The sequence below is a fragment of the Tachypleus tridentatus genome, chromosome 11 (genome assembly GCF_004210375.1).
Source record: "Tachypleus tridentatus isolate NWPU-2018 chromosome 11, ASM421037v1, whole genome shotgun sequence".
Classification (NCBI taxonomy): domain Eukaryota; kingdom Metazoa; phylum Arthropoda; class Merostomata; order Xiphosura; family Limulidae; genus Tachypleus; species Tachypleus tridentatus.
Window position 1 is genome coordinate 37,588,505 of NC_134835.1, and position 21,589 is coordinate 37,610,093.

The 21,589-nt window shown below is 31.8% G+C and overlaps 1 protein-coding gene across 1 annotated transcript in view; it reads right to left on the minus strand.

Moving 5' to 3' along the window:
• The window catches only part of LOC143231338 (uncharacterized), a 30,296-nt gene extending 29,029 nt beyond the window's left edge, over nt 1-1,267 (minus strand). The window contains exon 1 of the mRNA XM_076465883.1: nt 1,223-1,267. Within this exon, the coding sequence (XP_076321998.1) occupies nt 1,223-1,267 (45 nt within the window). The remainder of the gene's footprint in view (nt 1-1,222) is intronic.
• Between the last annotated feature and the right edge of the window lie 20,322 nt (nt 1,268-21,589).

Sequence of the window (21,589 nt, forward strand, 5' to 3'; positions counted from 1 at the left end):
ATCACTCACCACGCAGTTGAAGTACTATGAATTAAAATTCATAAAGCTTTCTGGTTTCTTGCTTTCGCTTTCAACAGATACTGAGATAGACATCATGTCTAAACACTTCTTTAAGACCAAGCTCATTCCACAAATGTCAAAATCTATCATTCCCTTGTATCAGTGAAACTGGATAGTGTGTATAGTCTGTGGCTTAGCTCGTGAATCTCTCTTTTAAGTGTTTACATACGTTTTGTTGTCATGTCACAGCTCCCAAGGCATGAAGGATTGTTAGGAAATTATAGAACTTGCATAAAAGCTTTATGTGATGCCAGCTGGACTTTCTGACAAATTGCTCTAGAATTGAATTGTTCCCCAATCGCTATTAAGTACACCATATATCTTGACGTCAAGTCAGGTAAATTTTTCAGCAGTAAAATGTGATATTGTATGGGATTGATGGATATTACAAAATAAAAATGATAAATAATGCAGTGGTGTTTGAAGTCGATGTACTCAAACTGTAAAATGAACATGCAAGCACAACAACGAATTCTTCGACTTATTAATATTGCTTTTTGATGTATGTCATAAGGGTAATAGGTTCAAAGCAAAACAAAATAAAATAGTGAAGTAACAGTAATTCACGACATACCTTCAAGAGTTCCGAAGCTGTATATCGTTTCCTTACGTCGACTTGTAAACACTTCTCCAAGAAATCTTGGAATACGAGAGAAATGTTATCTTTTCTTTAATATCAGGTTTCCCATTTTCGCTATGAGATCAAATAGCTGAAAAGAAATGGGACATCATGACTTTATGTATATCTATATGTGTGATTAATGGGCAAGCCTTGTTCTGTCTTTTCTTATTAGAGTTGCTGGAAGACATTTCAACTAAATTATACAATCATTTGTGTATTCAAGTAAACGAAATCTCACTATTAAGAAGTTGGGTATTGCGAAACAATGATAATTTTAATGAGTAATATTATTACAGAAACATTTCTCTTTAACTAACGCAAGCATTAATTTACCCAAATTCTTAAAGATCTTGAAATTTATACGAAATACTTTAAATTTATCCAGAAGGAAACTCTTATAGATTTATTCAATCATAATTTTCTACTCTCAACTCATCAAAGTATTTACATACAAAAAGGAAAGTACATTCAAATAAGGAGAAAGTTGAAATTCAATCTAATTTTTCTCCATGGCTGTACGGTCTGGTTGGCAACACTTACCATGAGGGGATCTTCATTACAATAAGGAGGCTCTCCCTGTATCATCTCAATAACTGTGATCCCGAAAGACCATATATCGACTTCGCATCCGTATTTTTTGTTTTAACGATTTCAGGTGCCATCCAGTACGGAGTGCCGGCCGTTGATGTTTTTCTACTTTCTTGTGATGTTATAACGGCACATAATCCAAAGTCAGCTACATGATGAAAAGAACCAAGAATAAAATTTTCATTTGAGTGAAAATGAAAACAAAAATGATTTAGAAAGAATTTCAAGTTAGCCTGACAAAATGAATTTAAAGTATATTAATAATTCTTACAGTTTTGTAGTCAGCATGTTAGGATCAACTTAGATAGTAAAATTTTTAAATTGTTAAAACTACTTTTTTCAGCCAGTTGTATGATATCCTTTTATGAGAGCACGACAACATAAAGATAACATTCTTCGTGCCTATTCTCCTCCTGTCAAATTACCGATGTAACAAAACTATCTTTTCAATAATCAGACACATAATTTATAATGAAATAAAATTCTACTATCATTTGTTAAAGATAAATTGACAACAGAAATATTCAAACAGTTAACTGTAATTTTGATTTGTGTTGTTTCTATTGCAAATTTTGATAGAAAAATAGAAACAATTAATCATCCAAATAAATCTTGTCAACGAACAAAATATTGCGACAAATCTGTTCTTTTATTCGTGTTTCGCACTTATTTTCAGAACAAAAATTCTTACTCAAATGTGTTTCGAAGACGCTTGTATTAAAAAAAAATGTAACGTCCAATAAATTATTTTATAATTTCCAAATATCTTAGGTAAATAGTCATAAAAACAATATAAAAGTAAAATTATTTTCTTCTTTAAATTCTATTTATTTAAACACCTCCAAGTAATATATGGCAATTTATTTCAGTAAAGGAGGCTAGAAAATTACTTGGCACATGACTGTGTCATTGCAAGTAAACATACGTAAAACCAGGCTTACTTGTCAAATTATATACACATTTATTAAAGAGTAATACATAGCTATGCTATGTAGTTGATATTGTACTGAATGTATTGTACATTAATATTGTACTGAACATGAGAGAACTGGAAACACTAATTCTTATACGTGAATATTTTTTATTTCTGAGTAAACATGATTTCCATGTAACGTATCAACATCTTCATAATATATGTGTTTCTGTTCACGTAGGAATGAAAGTAATGACTTTAATAACAAAAATCATTGCACAAGCACTGAATGCTGGCACAATATTGAAAACCAACTGATTTCAAAATTCTAATAAAAACAAGCTAAGTGAAGATGGTGTGTTTTTATTTTACATTATTCTCAGTTTGTCCATTGTGATTCAATACCAGTGGCGTGTCGAAAACATCATTTCAAATCTATCTTTTGTCTCCTACATGTCAGAGCCAAAAAAGATTTTGTTCAATAAGATAGCTTATCAGTTTGGCTGGATGGTGAGAGACATAAGTTTCTATGAAAATATCTATACAAATGGTATAAAACTTATTAAATATTGCAATTTAAATGCTGTAAATTACTAAAATATTGTACAAGCTCAAAATTATTGTAAAACAAGATAGCTGCAGGTGTATTTCCTTTACATATTTAACTAATTTCTACATTTTGGCTACAAATTAGATGTGTGTAAAAGATAATCCTGAAGGGTTTTAGACACCCCTGATTTTCAGTAACATTGGACAAATTATTAGGAATCTGTAAAAAGAAAACACCTACAGTCAACTTTTTTTTTCTAATAACCAAACCTGATATTATATGTCTTAAAGTTTACCTAGTTTTATGCTCCAGTCCATACCAACTAATATATTTTGACTTTTGATGTCCCTGTGTATTACACTGTTAACGTGAAGATATTCTATTCCCTGAAGAACCTACATGAGATGTAAATTTATTTCAAAGATAAATACTTTTAAATATCACTATAATTTTAATTCAGTGTGTTTGTTGTTTTCAATAGTTCAAATATATATAATTTATAAATAGCAGAAGTACCAAGCTTAGATTGGGTTGATATATCAGTTGTTTTACCATCTGCTGCCAAGATGAAAAAGTTATTACTGCCACTGGAACACCTAACATTAAAGTGGCTACGAGAAAAGCGTGGCCTTTTTAGGTTGAGACCAACCACCTTCAGTAATTGCCCTGGGCAATTTTAAACTCGCATCATTTCCGAGTTAAGGTGTTTTCTGTTATATCACCGACAATAAAAACCTTCTTTTATCAGTAAAGATTCTAAATTGAAAAATATCAACAAATAGTTTCCAGTTTTGTTATGTAGATGTTTCATTTCATGTATTTTCAGTACACAGAATGACAGCGATATTAAAACATACTTCTGTAACTTAGTGACATGACATGGAAGCCATTGTTAAAAAGGACTGTTAGTAAATCCCATCGGCTTTACTATACATTCAGTGTCGTTTTATAAATGAAAGTATTCAGCTGTACTCAGGTTATCACATTGTTATATTCCAAGTGACAGACGTTAACTAACCATGTATCATGGCACATGGTCACTCCTCGTTAGAAACGCATTGGTCATACATGACTGTCATTTCTGGTTGCATGGAATGGAAACAAACTCATAATAAAATGGCATGGTCCTCAAGAATGGCTCAATCCATCCATCTCTACTGTACTGTACTATTATGGTGAAAATTTAGAAACCATTTTAGCATAAAAGTATAATTCTTGCCTTGACTTCTCTATATATTAAAATTTGTTATATAGGGAATAACTTCTTTTTGATGCAGATATATTGATAGTTTACTTCTTTAAAAAGATCCATATATACACCTGCTCACATATGTTTGTCTCTCTGTGATTTCTTTTGTGATGCAACAAACCACTCGTGTTATTTGTGGTTTTTGTTACTTTGCCTCCTAAAATAGATGCACAGGTACGTGGAAAAGTAACACTCAGGTGCGTACACTCAGGAGCATCTTGGTACATGTGCAAAATATTTGGTTTTTGGGTTCATTCTTCTTCAAGCTATGACTTTAACATACACGCATAGACACATGCTTTTATTATTATTATATATAAGCAATGTTATTAATTTAGTAATGCTTGCAAAACAGACATGGAAAACTAACTGCTATAATTATTGAACAGACCTTTAAATAAACTGTAATCATTAGACATCTGTTAGCAAACAAAATTACAAAAATCTCTATTCATAACAGTCAATATAACATACTTCTTTACAAATTGCTGATATATCATGTTCAGATAAACGGGTTTTGGTCAGGACATTATCCAAAGAGCCGATTCCCAAATATTCCATGATTACCTAAATAAACACAATTTAAAATTTCACTTACATTTTATTCTTTAGTAAAATCTCTCATAAACAATGAGACATAATATTTGTTCCTAACTTAAGATTCTGTCAGTAATCATATATGTAAAACAAATACCAATACCAAAATAATTTTCACGAGGTAAAAATTAAAGTAACTCTAGAAGAGTTAGATTTTTCATCTAGAATATTGTCTTCCAATCATGTATTATTTAAAACAAGATTTCTAAAAAGCAAACCTGTAAGAATAATGTGGGTAACTATTCACAAACCAATACTGTTGCTCGAAATTGACTTACTATGTTTAATAAAGATTAGTACCTAAACGTGCACTCTATGGAATGTAAACTTGAAAATACAAGAGAATTCACTAATATGTAACACTAAGAATACTTGCCCAGAGTTCATCTCCTATGAGGTAGCTGTCTAGGTAGCTGATTACGTTAGGATGTTTTATTTCACGGAGGACTAATAGTTCTGTAATTACATCTTCTTTGTATAATTGCTGCGATAAATATATCTTCTTTACAGCAACTGTCCACCCTGTTTCTCTATCTTTCGCTTTATATACAGCTGCTGAAGCACTGAAATAATAAAAGAAGTATCAATAGAATATGTAATATACTGGTATGTAAAAACATAACTAAATTCTAGTGATAAAATTATTGTGCTTTGAGAAAAACAAACACAATGGATTAACATATGTTTCTAATCTTTGTAAAATTGTAAAAATGAATGCTTATTTCATTATACAGAAATTAGAATATCATGCATAGTTAAATGTTTCTTACTACATGAAGAATACTATAAAGTATGGATAAAACATAAATAGTAATTTATACTGACACAAGTAAGCACCACTCTATCAAGTAACATTGATAACTTTTGAAAATGTGTTCTGCTGTTACAATCGAGATGTACTCGTAGTGTGACGAGTTTTGAAACATTTCAACTACGCCTACATGCACGAATGGTCCGGCATGGCCAAGCGCGTAAAGAGTGCGACTCGTAATCTGAGGGTCGCAGGTTCGCATCCCGGTCGCGCCAAATATGCTCGCCCTTCCAACCGTGGGGCGTTATAATGTGATGGTCAATCCCACTATTCGTTGGTAAAAGAGTTGGCAGTGGGTGGTGATGACTAGCTGCCCACCCTCTTGTCTTACACTGCTAAATTAGGGATGGCTAGCACAGATAGCGTTCGAGTATCTTTGTGCGAAATTCAGAAACAAAAAATGAATGAATTAATCCATTGAAAACAACTTATTATTTTAAAAAATATAATATTAACGACACTACTGATTATTTTGCTTTATAAATCTTTTAAATTTCTGTTTGTATGTTTCCTTTTGAATTTCGCGCAAAGCTACACGAGGGTTATCTGCCATAATTTAATTGTATAAAACTAGAGGGAAGGCAGCTAGTCATTATAGGTCATCGCCAAGTCTTGGGTTACTCTTTTACGATTGAATACTTCAATTGATTGACACATCATTACATCCCTACAGTTGAAAGGGCGAGCATGTTTGGTGCGACGGAACTTCGAACCCGCGACCTTCAAATGACGAGTCGAGCGCCTTAACTACCTCACTATGCTAAGCCTATTTGTGACTGAACAAACGTACTTTAAAAATTCGCAGGGCAATGATGTATTTCTATACTGTTATTTTGTTCTTCATAATTTGCCAAATACTCCTTTTAAATCAAAATACACAGTTATTTAGTTTCGAATGTTTAACACTTTCTGAACTATGCAAAGAGAAATACACCAATTGAATCAAAAGCTCTATTTCAGTTAGTGAGGGAGAAATATTACAAACAGAGAACTGTTTCCAAAGGCAAACGAGAGGGGAATGAACACTACATACGAACGTCATGTAAGCAATTAAACATTGAGAATTAGCACATACAGGACATAGAAGGTGAGAAATGGAAGGAAGGTTAATCATAGTTACACTCCCTAGCCACCGTAGTTTCTGGGCGGAAATAATGATTCAGATAAATGAGAAGATATGTAAGATGATAAAAAGTATGTGAAATAGTCCTGGCTAAAATGTCAGCCCACCAATGTCCACAGGTTGAGATGAAAAGGAAATAAATCTATAGGAAATGGTCTAACAAAGTTCACATGAAAAGTGTAAAGCAGTAAGGCAATGAAGGACCCCATTAACATTTTCAGTCCAGAAGATCAACATGTCACAGAAGATAATGAATCTGGAAGAAAGTTATCAATGCAGAAATATTGATAAAATGGAACGTGTTGAACAAGGCATCTGATAATTGTTAACCGAAGAAACAGAAAATGTTTAATCAATAGTCTAGTAAGAGCCTGAACAACGCAAGGAGCATTGAACCGCTAAGATGACCCTTTACTGATCCAGAGATGAATGGCAGAAAACATTCCAAAAAAGGAAAGGAAACAGAGGTAGTTACATAATTAATATAAACACAGATGAATAGGCCAGTAAGGAGCAATCAGAAGAACTTGACATTGAATGGTATGGACCGAATGAAATCGTCTAATGAAAAAGTTGAATGGGACAATCAACATACAGATATTTATTGACCAATCCCTGACTTAAAGTGGTGATTGTCAGAGCAAAAGGATGAATAACCAAAGACCGAAACAGAAGTAATTTGTGGTCGAAGGATGTAGTAAAGCAACAGACGTAAAAAGTAACCCACTGAAGACAAATCCACTGGAAGATAAGATGACTGAGAGATCTACTAACTGTGAAGTGCTCACATATGAGCCTGATTAAAGGAACTTGTAGCAGCGAATCTCAAAACATCTAGCTTCACATTTCAGTACCAAGTATATAACAGTTACTTCGACCATGTTTGAAAATTCAAACTTAGTTTCCCATTGTATGGAGGAAAGAGAGAGTAAAAAAAATTAATGTGAAATTTACAAAATTATCAGCTTAATATCACATCCTCAATCAGTTGGAAAGTTTTTAGAAAATCTAGTGAATGTACAACAAAAATTAAACAAAATACCAACATGCGTTGAGTGGTATTGTTAAATAATTAGTGCTATTATCAAAACATAACATTTTATCTCTATTATTTTACTATTAACTACAAATTTAACTTTAAATCCCGAAATCGTTCTTTTGCAACTTTTCACAAAATGTTAAGTATTTATTCTTTGGACTCAATTTTCCGAACAACTGACATAAAGAATTTGAAACCAAAAACTCAAGTACTAATAAAAGTACCTACCATATTCAAGCCACCACACTTTTCTATAATTTTAAATGCAGAAAAAGCTCCTTGTGTACATATTACATTTAAACATACCCTTTTCCAATTTTTTTTATAAAAGTATATCTTTCGATTGGATTGCCCACAGAAGTCATACTTTTTAGTTCCTGCATAACTTCTTCTTCTGTCACTCTATTGTTCTTTGAGAAAATATAAAACAAGAATTACTACACCACACAAATACGCGTTTGCCAACAAATATTATTCATAATGTAATGATTGTTGTGTAGAACATTCGACTTTACACTATTTAAGTTATGAAGGAAGTTAAATCTCTTACTTAGACCAAGAATCAATCCCACATTATTTTTATTATAAATAACATCTCTTGGATTGTTTTTGGTGTTGGTGAAAGGTTTGTTTGTTTGTTTGTTTTTTTTTCAATTTCGCACAGAGCGACTCAAGGGTTATCAGTGAAGGCCGACCCTAATTTAGCACTGTAAGACTAGAGGTAAGGCTGATTGTCATCACCACCCACCGTCAACTCTTGGGCTACTCTTATACCAAGGAATAGTGGGATTGACCGTCACATTATAACGCACCCACGGCTGAAAGGTCGAGCATGTTTGGCGCTACGGGGATGCAAACCCGCGATCCTCAGAATACCCGTCCCACGCCTTAACACACTTGGCCATGTAGGGCCGTTGGTAAAACGTAAGTTTACTCTATCACTCTAAAAAAAGATTGTCTACAATAATCGATATATAATTTCACACATAATTAATGTAATTAGGTGAAAAAGAGTGTTTTTTTTTTGTTTTTATATAGTGTTGTTTAACTGACGAAGGGATTCATAAAAAAAAACAAACTACATTAGACGATTTAAGTTTAAATCTCACCAATAATTCACGAAGGAGTATATGACATGAACAAAGAGCTATCGCAACTGTAAATATTTCATAGTAAAATAAAAGGTTGCTTAGACCAAGTAAATATGTCTTTCCTTCCGGGCAACCGTCACTACATCTTTTATAATCAGGATATCTGACAACAGAAAGCAGATTGAAAGTTGTTAAGTAACCAGATCTGTAATTTTCGTAACATGGTGAATAAATCATTAGTTTCAAAAAACGTATTGACAATACAGATACACCTTATTGTAGAAATCCGTAGAACCAACAACTGCGATTACGCATATGTAAGTACACAACAACTGTGAAAATTAACACAAAAGATCAACTTCGTTAATTACAAATTACACATTATGTTTAAAGATGCAGTTAACTAATGAAAGATTCAATCTATTAAAGACACGCAGTATCATCTTTGTTGCTTTAATCCACATATTTTAACAGTAAAATACTTCTGACATCAGATAATTACGTCAATTTTTTTATTATTTTAAAAGTATAAAACAGATTTTATTAAATCTCATAACTTACCCAAAATCAGGGTATTCTTTATTCATAACAGCGATGACCGCTGCTTTAAATCTCCAGCTGGCATTATTTGTTTCATAAGATATTTTAAGCATGTAAGATATAAATACAATGTTGGAAGTGAGTGTTGCCGTTATGAATGACAACACTGCCGACTGGAGAAATCTGAAGACATTGTGTTTGGAATACCCTGATCCACTTAATTTGAGATACATTAAGACAAGCACTGTCGCCATGCAGCAAAGAAAGAGTAGATACATCTTGTCAAGTGGAAGAAAGTTATCTGTCCACCGTGAATAGATAAAAAATAAAACGGCTAATATCCAGAAGGTAATTACATACCGCAGCAACAACCAATGTTACAATTAACAATAAAATACTGTTCTTCTCAAGAAAATTACAAGGAAATCTTTTAAAGAGAGAAAACATTTCTCCGAACGTTATTTTCCAGCGTTTTTCATTCATTTTAGTATTTAGATTAGATACCTGTTCTTGTTTCTACGGCTTTACGCTTAGCAACGTGACGTTTCAACAATATCGGATAGTTAATTGTTGTGGTGGGAAAAACGCACTACGTTTGTTTTAGTTTGTTTCGAATTTTGCGCAAAGCTACTTGAGATCTATTTGCGCTAGCCGTCCCTAATTTAGTAGTGTAAGACTAGAGGGAAGGCAGCTAGTCATCACCACCCACCGCCAACTCTTGGGCTACTCTTTAATCAAGGAAGAGTCGGATTGACCGTCACATCATAACGCCCCAATGGCTGAAAGGACGGGCATGTTTTGTGCGACCGGGATTCGAACCTGCGACCCTCGAATTACAAGTCGAACGCCTTAACACGCTTTTTTATCTGTAAATCAAACATTTTAGGAGACATATATGTCCATTGAATACACGGGTATTTTACGTGTAAGCACTTTCGTTTATATGAATTATGATTCTAAGTAATTGGTGAAGCAGAGGTATGCTTACTGACTTACAAAGCAAAAATCCGAGGTACGATTTCTTCGGGTGCAAATAGCCCATTGTGTAGCTTTGCACCAGGAAACACAACAAAGTCCATTTGAGTAATGTTCAGAAAGTATTCATTACTTAACATACTCCACACAGAACATATACTATCTGAAATAATCGAAAAAGGAAAAAAAATATATAATACAAACACTAAATTAAACTACATAGAGCAAACATCAATGCAATTTACACTGAGCAGACGCTTTTGTAACCCACGTACAGAGCAAACACCTGACATGACCCGCACATGTAAACACTAATATAATCTATAGAGAGCAAAACACTACCAACACAGAACAAATACTAACAGTACTCATCATGAACAAAATACTAACACAATTCATCCATAGAAAAACACATTTAATAACATTCAGTGAAAAGAAAGACAGCGTACTTTAACAACATAAACACGGAAAAAATGTTACGAAATGTATACAATATATTTCAAATAACTAGAAATTTGAATCTAAAGGTTTTTTGTTTTTGAATTTCGGACAATGCTACACGAATCAAACATTATTATGTTTTCTTGTATTCGAAGTGTTACATGTTATTAAACGGTCTTAATGTTTTGTTGGATTTGCAGTAATAAAGTTATGAAGCCGTGTTAAAGCTTTTCGGGTTTTGAAGTATTAACAGTTATTGAACGGTCTTAATGTTTTGTTGGATATGCAGTAATAAAGTTATGAAGCCGTGTTAAAGCTTTTCGGGTTTTGAAGTATTAACAGTTATTGAACGGTCTTAATGGTTTGTTGGATATGCAGTAATATAGTTATGAAGCCGTCTTGAAGCTTTTCGGGTTTTGAAGTATTAACAGTTATTGAACGGTCTTAATGTTTTGTTGGATTTGCAATAATAAAGTTATGAAGCCGTCTTAAAGTTTTTCGGGTTTTGAAGTATTAACAGTTATTGAACGGTCTTAATGTTTTGTTGTATTCGAAATGACAACAGGTATTAAACAGTAGAACGTTTTGTTGGTTTTAAAATACTAATAGTTGTGCTTTGTTAGTTTTAAAATGTAAATACTTATTAACAGTATAATGTTTTGTTGGTTTTAAAATGTTAAAACCTATGCTTTGTTATATTGTGTATAAGTATCGTAAATAAAGATAAGTTTCCCATTGGACATATTGCTAATACTTTCTATGTACATACCCGAGATAAAATACATCATTCTCTTTGTGAAAGCTGCAAGGAATAGCTCTCCAGTAGCACAGCGGTATGTCTGAGGACTTACAACGCTAAAAACCGTGTTTCGATAACTGTGGTGGACAGAGCACAGATAGTCTCTTGTGTAGCTTTTTGCTTAATTACAAACGGTAACAAATATCATTTTATAAGTGTCAGTCTTTAAACGGTTTAATCTGAGCTGTAATCAATATCAGTACCAGACTAATCTCACAAACAAATATATCTGAACCGTAGTTGAGTATCAGTACCAGCCTAGTCAGACAAACAAATAAATCTGAGTCGTAGTGAGTATCAGTATCAGCGTAATGTGACAAACAAATAGATCTGAATTGTAGTGAATATCAGTACCAGCCTAGTCTGACAAATAAATCTGAGTCGTAGTGAGTATCAGTATCAGCCTAATGTGACAAACAAATAGATCTGAATTGTAGTGAATATCAGTACCAGCCTAGTCTGACAAACAAATAGATTTGAATTGTAGTGAGTATCAGTATCAGCCTAATCTGACAAACAAATATTTTTGTTGGTTCATTTTTGAAAACAAAGCAACACAATGGAGTACCTGCACTGTGCCAACCACAAGTATCAAAACTCGATTTTTACCGTTAAATCTCTCAAACTTATCGCTCTGACTGTGAAGACCTCACACGAAGTAGACGATAAAAAACGTTACTGTCCCTGTTTAACTTTCAGCAAGATTTATCCTATTATGCTTCAAAGATTTTTTAAACTAAAAAAAAACTAAAACTACTGCCATTTTACCAGATATTAATCTTATAAAAAATAAAATTAATCTTTTCGTGACGTATTATTGTACACAATTTATTGTAAAATTGTATCTCGTGTTTAACTACAACCTACACTGTGTAGAATCTTAATTCCAAAAAGACATTAAGCATTTCTTAGATATCTGAATTTATGGCAGAGTAAAGTTGATTTTATCTCATAAGAACTAAACCAGACGAGCTGTAATATGTAAAAAGCAAACCGCTGCTAATATTGCATAGTAAATACATTACTGTAAGTATTTAGAACAAGTTTACATCGACCTTATTTCTACTTATTAGTGTACTCACAGACCTAACAAGAGATTACGAAACCTCAATTATTAATAATACACAATAATAATAAACACCACCAAAGTTTTAAGGAGGTTTTGTCGCTACTTTATAATATTCGAAATTTCTTTTATTTGTCCAAAACATGTCGTGTATTATTTCCCTTATTTCATTTGTATATCAGAGAAAATAACTCTAGCTATTATATTATATTGTATTATTATATCTTAACGACAACATAACGTATGTCATGTGACTGAATGTTTAAAGGGTGAACTGACTCGCTGCAGTAAAAGCTGGCCTCATTTCGTTTGCCCGCAGTCAATATGACACACGAACTTCATTTACAGACAAAATAAAATGTAAAGCCTGAAAGTCGTATCGTGCTTGGTTGTCCTTTAAATAGTCATATGAAGTATAGTTCTGTGTTCACAACACGTCATCATTATTCGCGTTCTTGTCATATCATTAGAAAGCTGAGACTAAACCAACCCATCTCAACGTAAATCGTTAGTTTAGGTAACGCTAGGAAGGTGAGCACGACCTATCAGGACATGTGTATTACACCACTTATCTGAAAGTATTTGTAACGGAATAGCCTTTCACCATTATACTTCGTAAAAATCAAATATTTTCACGGAGCTAATACGAAATATTCTTAATCACAAATTGTAGAGCGTACATCAACAACTATTATCATTTAATCTGTGCTTATAAACTTGAAAATAAAACAATAACAACAAAATATTTCCCGCAGATATGTATTATAAGTTCATTGCTATTAAAAAAAACACACTTATGTATTTGATTAAACAAAAAGCTATAATGAATTAACTGTGTTTTGTACACTACAGGGATCGAATTCCGAAGTTTAGCAGTAGAAGATCTCAAAGCTTATCACTAAGCCACGACAGAAATGTGTAGAAACATATGGTTTTGAATGTAGTTATAAGAGTAGAAACCTAAAACAAATTAAATAAAAAACCTAGAGTTATGTACACACAATAACTCGTGAGAAGTTTTATAAACCTTAACTTTCTGATTACCGGTCATTTCTTAATTCAGTTGTCTTAAAGTGAAAGAGTTTGTTTTGGTTTGTTTTGAATTTTCACGCAAAGTCGTCCCTAATTTAGCAGTATAAGACTAGAGGGAAGGCAGCTGGCCATCACCGCCCAACTCCAACTCTTGGGCTATTCTTTTACCAAGGAATAGTGGGATTTACCATAACATTATAACGCCCCCACGGCTAAAAGGGCAAGCATGTTTAATGTGACGGGGATTCGAACTCCGACCCTCAGATTACGAGTCGAGTGCCTTAACCACCTGGCCATGCCAGGCCTCGCTCTTTAGACAAAGGAGATATTGCTCGTGATAGACCTCCATTTCCCTTTATTTAACTCATGTTTGTTTACGGAGGCAAAATTGTAAATGCATATAGGAAAATTTAGATTTGTTAAACTTTGGTTTCCCCTCTTTTTGACATTTTCACGGGCTTTTATACCAGTTAAGTTATATTAAACAACGTCAAAACAATAAATTTTGACTAAAAATAAGTCTTTTATATTCTATAATTAAAATGACATTGTATAAGTTTGTACTAATACAAATATAATCTGATGTGTATTTGTTTTTATGGTATCCTGAACTAAATAAAAAGATCATTACAGTAATTTCAAATGTTATTAAAAATTTTAAAAATTCTAGTTATAATATTCTAAATCAGTCTCACAATAATTTGAACTAAGTAAAAACTACAGTCTACGTGTTTACTTGAAACTCATTTTACTTGTAAAGCAATACAAACCAGAAATTTAAGAGTAAATATATTTTCTTTTTTTTTTCTTTCTTAGATCAGGAATAAATTCTCTTGTGTGTCTGTCAATATATTTCGATTCTCTTGCGTCGTAAATCTTATATAGTTGTACCGCGTTGTATTTTAACACGGTTTTTCGATTATTTAGTAAAAATTAATTTCAAGATTAGTCCAAGTCACGATTACAAATTAATTTACTTTTTCAATACAAGAACAACACTTTTGCAGACGTAACATCACTTTGAAATAAGTTTTAGGCCTAACTTCAAGTGAAATGTTTCATGGAATTAGTTTTGAATAAAAAACAGAATAAATACAATACCTCTTAATGTTTGCACCGTATAACTTATTTTTTTAACATTGAACTTTTTGCTCACCACTTATTACTCGTACTTATATTAAACCCTTGTTTCCATGTATTACACGAAGCTTTTCTGTTCTTAAATTTCATAAATTTTCTATATCGTTATATTATGCATCCTTTAGCAAGTGTCTAAATTAAAACTGCTATGTACTATAATTTATCTCGAACAAGCCTCGAATTTATTATGATACGTATTATGATTTCAAATTGCCGGAAACTAAGTTAAATTTCAATTTCAACTTAAAGGTTAATTACATGTCAAGGTGTATTAAAGGTTCAGTGACATCTGGGCGACAGTAAACCCAGCGGACCAACGACAGGGTTATCGAAGTAAATCATATCGAAAGACATGATTGTGACATTTGACTCAGTTTAAGTTTCTTGGCTGACTCAAATAGGCTTTTTCTCCAGAATCTACCTGAACTTTGCACCACCCAACTTCTCCTCAATTCTGAAAATCTTCTCAGTCCCTTATGATCAGAAGTTTCTCCATAACATGATGCTGTCGCCATGGTGCTTGACAGTTGGGACGGTTTACTGGATGATGTACTCTGTTGGGCTTGCACCAGATGTAACGCTCTGAATTTATACCAGAAAGCTAAATCTTTGTCTCGTTCGACCACAAAACGTTTGGTCATATGTATGCAGCATTATATATATGCTTTATCGTAAACTTCAAACGAGGTTTAAAATAATCCCTTCTTTCTTGCCACTCGTCCGTACAGGCCAGTTTTGTTTAGGAGCTGGGATATTGTTGGTGTATGAACACTGACTTCCACATTAGACATGGAACTTTGCAAACCATTCAGAGTCACTGTTGACTTCACAGTGGCGTCCCTAACCAGTTTTCTGCTTGCCCTGCTGCTTTGTTTAGAAGGACGTCCTGATCAGGGTAGTGAGTGGATAGTATGAAGCACTTTCCACTTGTGAATGATGGACATCTCTGTAGTTAAAGAGATAATAATCGACTTTGAAATATTATCGTAACCTTCTCCTCATCTGTGCTTCTCTTGGTTGGTCTCTCTTGTCTTTATCGTTATATTACTATGTGGGTTGTGGCTTGAAAAGATGCATTTACTCAGAAGTCCAGTTAAACCACCTTGATTATACACAGTCAGAGACCATTATGCTATTTTTTTTTAAAACCTAGCCTACATAATATCAGCGTTTGTTTAGCTTTTTCAGTTTGCAGTAGCTAGTGTAGATTCTAAATACAAAGTTTCATTTGAAAGTCTCACGATTACGGCAACAAAATGTGGAAACATTGCAGGGGTGTACACTTTTATAAGGCATACAAACAAGAGACTCTAAATATTTCACAATTAGCCGGTCTTTTTATTATTGAAGGCAGTGAGAAAAGCCAAATTAAAAGCGTTTTTACAATATTAAACAAATTATAATTCCAAGATATTACTGAAACAACTGATATTTACAGTTACCAAACTTTAGCAACCAAAAGTGGGATTTACCACTTACAGGTAAAGGATGACTATATTGACTGAAGAAGTTTGAAGCTGCGACCAAAATTATATGTTATCATGTTAGTCAATTTTCTCTTTAAACAACCTTTAAATTTGGTTGTCGATACCCGTCGTAAAATACTTTCAAGTGAAGCAAAATTTTCTTCCCTTGAAAGTGGGCCCTGCCTGGCCAAGTGGTTAAGGCAATCGACTCGTAATCTGAGGATCGCAGGTTCGAATCTCCGTCACACCAAACATTCTCGCCCTTTCAGCCGTGGGACGTTATAATGTAACGGTCAATCCCACTATTCGTTGGTAAAAGAATGTCCCAAGAGTTGGCGGTGGGTGGTGATGACTAGCTGCCTTCTCTCTAGTCTTACACTGCTAAATTAGGGATGACTAGTCGAGATAGCCTTCATGCAGCTTTGCGCGAACTTCAAAAACAAACTAACAAACTCTTTGTACGCTACATGAAAAGTACTGTTTGCCAAATAAACCATAGTTTTTAATGGTTAATGTTGGAATTAAGATAACTGAAATACCGGTATAAGCATGGCGAAAGTGATAATGTATTAATGATTTTCTGAATTTATTAACTAAAAGCCGGAGCAAAATACCTTATGACTTAATGAATAAACTGTATCTATTTGTTTATCGATATGCTATGTGATAAATAAAACACAGACTGAAAAGTGGACACAAAGTGTGACGTGGAACTGCCTGCACCCCTTACAGTTAAGACACGGATGTATGCGTTTTTCTGAGGTATTTATTTGAATCCTTGGTATGTCCGTTGGTTAGGAAATAGTGGATGTTAACTCATCCTTTCATATTATTTTTAGTTTCTATTTTTTCAGTACGTTTATTTTCATTGCACAGTTTCACGCTTTTACGTGTGTTTCTCGGAGTAACAAAATCTTGTTGCATGTTTTCTGCGACACTGGTCACTAGTGCTCGATATTGAACACTGTAAATATTTTGGTTGGTTTCTGAGTTATGTCGGAATGCACTCATAGGTTTCCATTATACATGATGATTTCCCTGATGCTGTCGACCTTTGCAATTAACTTTTTCCTATTTGCATTCTCTGATGTCATCTCAAAATCGAAAAAAGTTCATAATGATCTAAAAAAAGTTATAGATCTCATGAAGATTCAATTTATTGTTCGAAATCTCAGACGAAATACAAACCTGATGAAGGATTTAACGTAGAGATCAAAACCTCAGACAAACTACAGACCTGAGAAAAACTAAACATAGAGCCAGAAACTTTAGACAAAATACAGAAGTGGTGAAGGATTCACCAGAGAGTGAGAAACCTTGCCATGAAATCAGGAAGAGTCGACAATAAACTAAAGCTAAAAATCTGTAATTGAAACTACTACAGTGTTTTAATTTTAATAAATAAACAAATAGTGTAATTTAGCATTGCTCTAAAAATTAAACATACTTGTGTTGAAAGCTTATGTTTATTCCACTAAAAACTAGCACAAATAAAATTTTTAAAAGGCTTTCCCTTTGGTTTCTTTATATAATATGGTAAAAAAGAAACATGTTTTAATTATTTTCTGTTGTATGTTTTAATAATTTGGAAAATTGTAGTCCTCTTTTATTTTATTATCCATCTTGGCTTATATTCTATAATACAAAAGAAAATGAACAATATAAACCTAACACACAAGATCACTCAGTAACAGTATGAGTAATACTTAAAATATTGTTAGTTTTCTGTTATATTATAATACATCTTTTTCTCTGAGTAAAAGTCATGGCTGTTATATATGTAAACTTACCGTTGCTTAATTACCTAGTTTAAAGGTTATTAGAATATATATCTTTTATTCATGATTTCATGAAATCTTGTTTATATAAACGTTTAAATATTTTACATATCAGTAGAGTGATAATTTATGAAACTAACATTTTATTATTGAAGAAGTAAACAAGTGAAGTACGTTTAATGACAAATTAATACGTAATTGCTCGATCTAAATTTGTCGACTTTTGTTTAGGTCAGAGAAAACTGAAATATTTATGTCATTTAAGAAAGTTCTCCGTTTCTTCTGTTATTTCAAAATTACTGACGACTAATGCAAAAAATAAATTGATATTGAATATATTAAAAGCAAGGTCTCATAACATTTATTATCCGTAACAATAATTACTTTTCTGTTGAGTACTTTGTTTTAACATGTAATTAAATTAATCATAAATTTCTCCTTTACCTTAAATTATCTGTTTCACAGATACAATTTACAAGAATTTATACATTATAAAATATGTGTTACATTTCTTGAATTGCAGTTAAATAAATTATTGATGAAAAGAAAATATTTTTTTGCAGTTTAATATGGCTCGAATCACTATTGGTAATTTAATAAAATTCAAAGCTTTAAATTTAATAGAAAATAATTGGTAACAAATTGAAATACGATTATTAACAAAAGGAATAACATTTATTCCCACGAACAATCTTAATAAATTACGATAGATAGAAGACATGTATAAATTTACTGAATAATTAAGGCTTAAAATATATTTTTAATGTTTTAAATGAAGATGATATATTAGTAAAAGTAAAGTTGGATCATTACTGCATAAAATGAATAAATCCTCAATTTCATTTAATTTGTGAAAACTTTAATTATATTCTGCTACTGAAAAACAAGGGATAGATAGATGAATTTAAAAGGACAGGAAATCGCTTAGAAAACGTAAATATTCGAATTTGATTTTTAAAACGCTTATAAAGATAAATTACTGCTAATCGTGATCCTATTTTACAGCCAACTGCTTTATGATCACTTAAATAACGCAAGAGATCACCACAGAATGAGAGACTAAATGAAACGAGACGCATAAATTTCGTGAAAAGAAAATGAATGAATATTGTTGAAGGTTTTAAGATGGGATTATTTTTTAAAAAATTAGAATAATTCAGAAATTATGCATTTTTATGTATATCTAAACATCCATAAATCAAGCAGAGTTAATGAAATATTTTTGAATTTGTTTAATGTGAAGAACAAAACTACGCTGTATTCACCCGACTGTCGAAACTCGGTTTTCAGTGTTGTGAGATGCAAGGGTTTGGTGTTGAAATGAAAATATTTAAAATCGAAAACGTCTGAATATTTGAGGGATACCGGTTGCAGTAGGTAATTATAAAACTACGGAATATTTTAGTGATTTCCTGGATATGTTATTAATTTTTGATATTCCTATCATTATTAGGGACTATACCAAGTATGTTGAAAAATTATCAAAAGAACAAAAAATAAGAGTTTTGATGATTCGATGCAACAGCTCTATTGTAAAGTAATGACCACGGAATTTCTTTAGAATCAATACGAAGAATTAACTCATCTAAAGTTTAATAAAGATTCTATCTTAAAAGGCTAAGATCTAGTATTAAGATTTTTTTACTTATTAGGAAAAATCTCTTAGATAACAATGAGTTCATGAATTATCTAACTTATACTAATATCACTATGGGATTTTTGAAGTACAGTTATTTAATATTTTACCTAATTATTTTGAAGAGAATTTTGTAGCACACGTAAATAAATTTTGGAAAATATTTCTAGATGATTGTTTTTTGTTATAGAAGGACACTAGTACGTTTATTGAATTTCAGATTTGATAAATAGGGAGATTAAGTTTACTATTGAAAGAAATAAGAATGCCTTAAGATTTGTAGATGTACTGATGTTTCACTTGCAAAATAAATTTTAATCGATATTTTTTACAAACCCGCAAACTTGAATCAGTATGTAGAATATTTAGTATTTACTCTAAATATATAATATTAAACGTATAAAATTAATATTCTAAGTATATTACACTGTTTAGTTTCCAAAGAAAAAATTGGACGATACATCACTAGAACTAGAATAGTTTTTATTTCAATGACAATATCTGGAAAATTTTATATTACGAGGTTTTGAAATTGTTTATAATAACATTTTAAAATTAAAATATTTATAAAGCCAAATTAACAAACCTAAAAACAAGGATGTACCATTCTTCAAATATACATAATATCATTTCATTTGTTAATACAATGTTATAACAAATGATAGATTGTAACGGATTTACTATTATATATTTATGTTAAAAACTAATGTTTATTTTAGTTAAATATATTTATAGAAATGCATGTACCTTATATTGTTAAAAGTGTATTACAAAATTCCCGCCTATTCTCCAGATTTTTAGAATATTCTGAAATGTAAGAATCAACAATATATGTTTTATAAAAGCCCTGGCGTATTATTGCCAACAGAAATTTCTAGGACCTCGCCTTAACTTTAATAAGCCGACGAAACAAGAGACAGTTTGACATTGTTGGTTTACTACAATTAGTATACCATAAATCTCTGAAACTATAATTGTGATAAACGCTTATTAGTCGGAAAACTACAGATATTTGACCAGGATCGTTTAAAAACTTCGAGTGTTACAAAACTCAGTGAATTCTCATTGGAAATCGGTGTTTTAACGAAAACATTACATAATTTCAGCAATGAAGAGTGAGCTTGTAAACAGCGTGAGACCAGCGAAGAAATACAGAGGTAACTAGCTTCCTGAATTGTATCTGAGTTAAACTCGGAAAGTTGTACTATTATTTGTACATTAAAATATATTTGTATTAAGAAAGAAAACTGCGTATATCAATCTCATTAGCAAACATCATAACTCTTTACATTTATTTAACCTTTAAGTCAAAATTAAAATTTAAACCAGTTTATGGCTATATGAAATCGTAATACGTAACATAATAAATCGGAGACTTGTCCGAAATAACTCATAATACGCAACAAGATAAATAATTGAAAGTTTAAAAAAATTATTTCGTAAACTAGTCTGAACAAGTGAAACCTACTGTTAAACAGATTTCGAAAATCTTTCTTTCTTAGCGCTATTTAATAGTGATTATATGAAACACTATTACTTTACCAAAATCTAATTACTTAAATATAAGAACGACATATTATTTAGTAAATAACATAAGAATTAGGGACAAAGTAACTTCTATTTTGATTTATAACTTACAATTTGATATTAACAAGCATGAATAATTTGTCTACGAACTTCAGTTAATATTTAAAAAATTGCTAATGATAGTAGATAAATAAAAAAACAACAGCAGTATCTATTTACATTTGATTATAAAATAAACGAAACGACATTAGTTTAAACAAAAATTCAAATTCAGTCATGCGTACAACGTAAAAAGTGGTCAATATTCACATCAAATTCCAGCTTCTTAGTTGAATGAAGTTGTAAGTAGTTTTATAATAAATATTATAATAGAATATGCGTAATAGAATTTTCATTTTTTTAGTAAAAGGTATGAAAATCTATACACACGAAATACAAATAACTGTGGCCTAGAGTTTCTTCAGGTCCACACTAGTTCCCATTAGAATTTTCAGTTATTAATAAAAAAAATTGAAAATCTATATCTATGAAATCCAAAGGACTGTG